This window comes from Orycteropus afer, unplaced genomic scaffold (assembly GCF_000298275.1).
Source record: "Orycteropus afer afer isolate SDZICR_OR568_19922 unplaced genomic scaffold, OryAfe1.0 scaffold00713, whole genome shotgun sequence".
NCBI classification, from domain to species: Eukaryota; Metazoa; Chordata; class Mammalia; order Tubulidentata; family Orycteropodidae; genus Orycteropus; species Orycteropus afer.
The window spans coordinates 1,017,100-1,019,861 of record NW_006922300.1 but is presented as its reverse complement, the minus strand read 5'-3'; the positions used below and the strand labels follow the sequence as shown (position 1 = coordinate 1,019,861).

The 2,762-nt window shown below is 49.7% G+C and overlaps 1 protein-coding gene across 1 annotated transcript in view; it reads left to right on the top strand.

Moving 5' to 3' along the window:
- Positions 1-997: 997 nt before the first annotated feature.
- The window catches only part of ZFP92 (ZFP92 zinc finger protein), a 13,897-nt gene continuing 12,132 nt past the window's right edge, over positions 998-2,762 (top strand). The window contains 2 exon segments of the mRNA XM_042783174.1: positions 998-1,030; positions 1,304-1,430. Coding sequence (XP_042639108.1) covers positions 998-1,030; positions 1,304-1,430 — 160 coding nt within the window.

Below are 2,762 nucleotides of genomic sequence, written 5' to 3'. Positions count from 1 at the left end.
ATGTAGTACAGATCCCTAACAATAAGGTACACAAAAAAAAATAGATGGTCACAAGGGTGGTTTGTCGTAACTGGAATATGTCATAAGTGGGGGACTTCCTGTATCTTCACAAGACGTCTCCTGTCTGTGCCTGTGTCTTCTCTTTCTTCAAAGATCCTGTTTCCAAACTAGGTCACATCCATAGGCACATGGGTCAGGACTTCAACAGAGTTTTTTTTTTTTTTTAGGGTACAATTCAATCCATGACAAACAGTTTAATGTCCAGAATTCTCCAGCATCACCCCAAAGTCTGCCTCTGTCATCACACGAATGTCCTTCCTCTGTCTGTCTCTTCTCTTGTTTGATAACAGCAGATGGGATCAGGGCCCACCCTCCTCCGGTATGACCTCATGAACTGATAATATCTGCAAGACTCCATTTGCAAACAAGGTCACGTTCATGGCTGCAGGAGTCAGGGCATCAGTCTGTACCACTGGCTCAGCTTAGCAATGCAAGTGAGAAGAGAGGACAGAAACTCAGTTTGGGAAAGTGTGGCCCAAGCCCTTGGCGAGGCTGCAGGAGCAGGAGAGAGCCAATGGGCTCTCCTGGGTAAAGAAGGAGGTCTTGGACAGACAAGTGCTCAGTGGAACGGCCCGGGGGGCTGAACCCTTGCACCTCTCCAGCAAAAGCCGCTCTCTACAGAGATCCCCTTGCTGGGCCTCCACGCACACATGCACACACACACGCACACACACACATCTGCACACGCTCACACATATCCCTCCACATCTACACACACATCCACACATATGCTCACACATGTTCACACACAAACCACACTCACACACCTACACATTCACAAACATTCACTCCCTGCTCTATCACTGAACGCATTCCTTTTTCTGGACCATTTAACAAGAAAAACTAAACGGCGTTTTGTGAAACTGGTTTCCAGTGGCTTCCGAGCGGCCACTCTGGGCTGGCCTCATCTCGCCCCCTCCTCTTCACTTCCCTCACCATGGCGGCCATTCTCCTGGCGGCCAGACCCAAGGTAAGTGGGCTCCCTGCCCGTGGCAGCGCCCTGCCTCCTTCAGCATCGTCCCTTAGCAGTCTCTGTCTGCCACCTCCCCAGCTCTGCGCCTGTCTTGCTGGGAGCGAGCTTGGTACCCTTAGTGTTCTTTCTGGACTTGATGGGCTCCTCATGCTGCTTCTTGGCCCGCCCTTCCTGCCTGCTGAGCCCCGCCTCCCGTTCCGTTGCTGCCTACCCATCCTGGCACCCACGGGGCAGGGATTCCCTGGTGACCACAGGATTGGCTCATTGTAGGTGCCAGTGTCTTTTGAGGATGTGGCCGTGTACTTCTCAAAGGCAGAATGGAAGCTCCTGGACCTCAGACAGAGGACCTTCTACAAGCAGGTGATGCTGGAGAACTACAGCCATTTGGTGTCACTGGGTAAGGGACACACCCCCTCAGGCCCACCCCACTCTGTCTCAGAATCTGTTTCCGAGTTTCCTCAGTTGGTTGGTTACTCTGAGCCCTTCTCCATCAGACCAGCAGTACTCTGCGGGCCAGCTTCTGTAGATGTGTGGGCGTGTCAAGTTCAGTGTCACTACCATATGTTTTGATTTCCTAGGGCTGCCATAACGAAGTACCACAAAGCAGACATCAGAATGGAAAAGTGTTCGCTCGCGTTTCTGGAGCTGGGAGTCTACAGGCGGCGCTGCAGTCCCTCCAAGGGCTCCCGGGGAGGGTCCTTCTTTGTCTCTCCCAGTTTCTGGTGGCCCCAGGCCTTCCTTGCTGTTTACATGCATCTTCACAGGGCCCTCGCTCCTTTGTGTCTTCTCAGTGTCTCTTAGCTTCTGAAAGTGTCTCGTCCCTTTTAAAAGGACCCCACACCAATGCGATGTAGGACCCACTCCCTCCACGCCAGTGTGTCTTCTTGTTAACCTAACTGATCATCTTCAAAGACCCTGTTTCAGGGTCCCATTCCGAGGTGCAGGGGTTAGCACTTCAATATAGCTTTTGTTTTATCCACTATGAACATTTTATTGTATTGCTTTTTCACAGTATCTAGTCATTTCTTCCATTCCTCAGTTTATCTTATCTTTTGATACATTTCACATGAAAGTGTTTGTTGCTGTTAGGTGCCATCAAGTCCGTCCCAACTCCTAGTGACCCTGTGGACAACAAAAGGAAACCCCATCCGGTCCTGCGCCAGCCTCTCAATCCTTGCTGGGCTTGAACCCATCATTGCAGCCACTGTGTCAACCCATCTCCTTGAGGGCCTTCTTTTTTGAGAACCCTCTACTTCACCAAGCATGATGTCCTTCTCCAGGGTTTGGTCCCTTCTGACAACATGGCCAAAGCAGGTGAGACAAAGTCTGGCTGGCCGTTCTCACCTCTAAGGAGCATTCTGGCTGCACTTCCTCCAAGACAGATTTGCTCGTTCTTCTAGCAGTCCACAGTACATTCACTGTTCTTCTCCAGCATAAATCAAATGCATCAGTTCTTGTTCAGTCTTCCTTATTCATTGCCCAGCTCTCATATGCATATGAAGCTGTTCAGGTGCACCTTAGTCTTCAGAGTAGCATCTTTGCTCTTCAATACTTTAAAGAAGTCTTTTGCAGAAGATTTGCCCAATACAATATGTCCTTTGATTTCTTGACCACTGCTTCCATGAGTGTTGATTGTGGATCCAAATAACATGAAATCCCTGACAACTTCAATCTTTTCTCCATTTATCATGATGTTGCTTATTGGTCCAGTTGTGAGGATTTTTGTTTT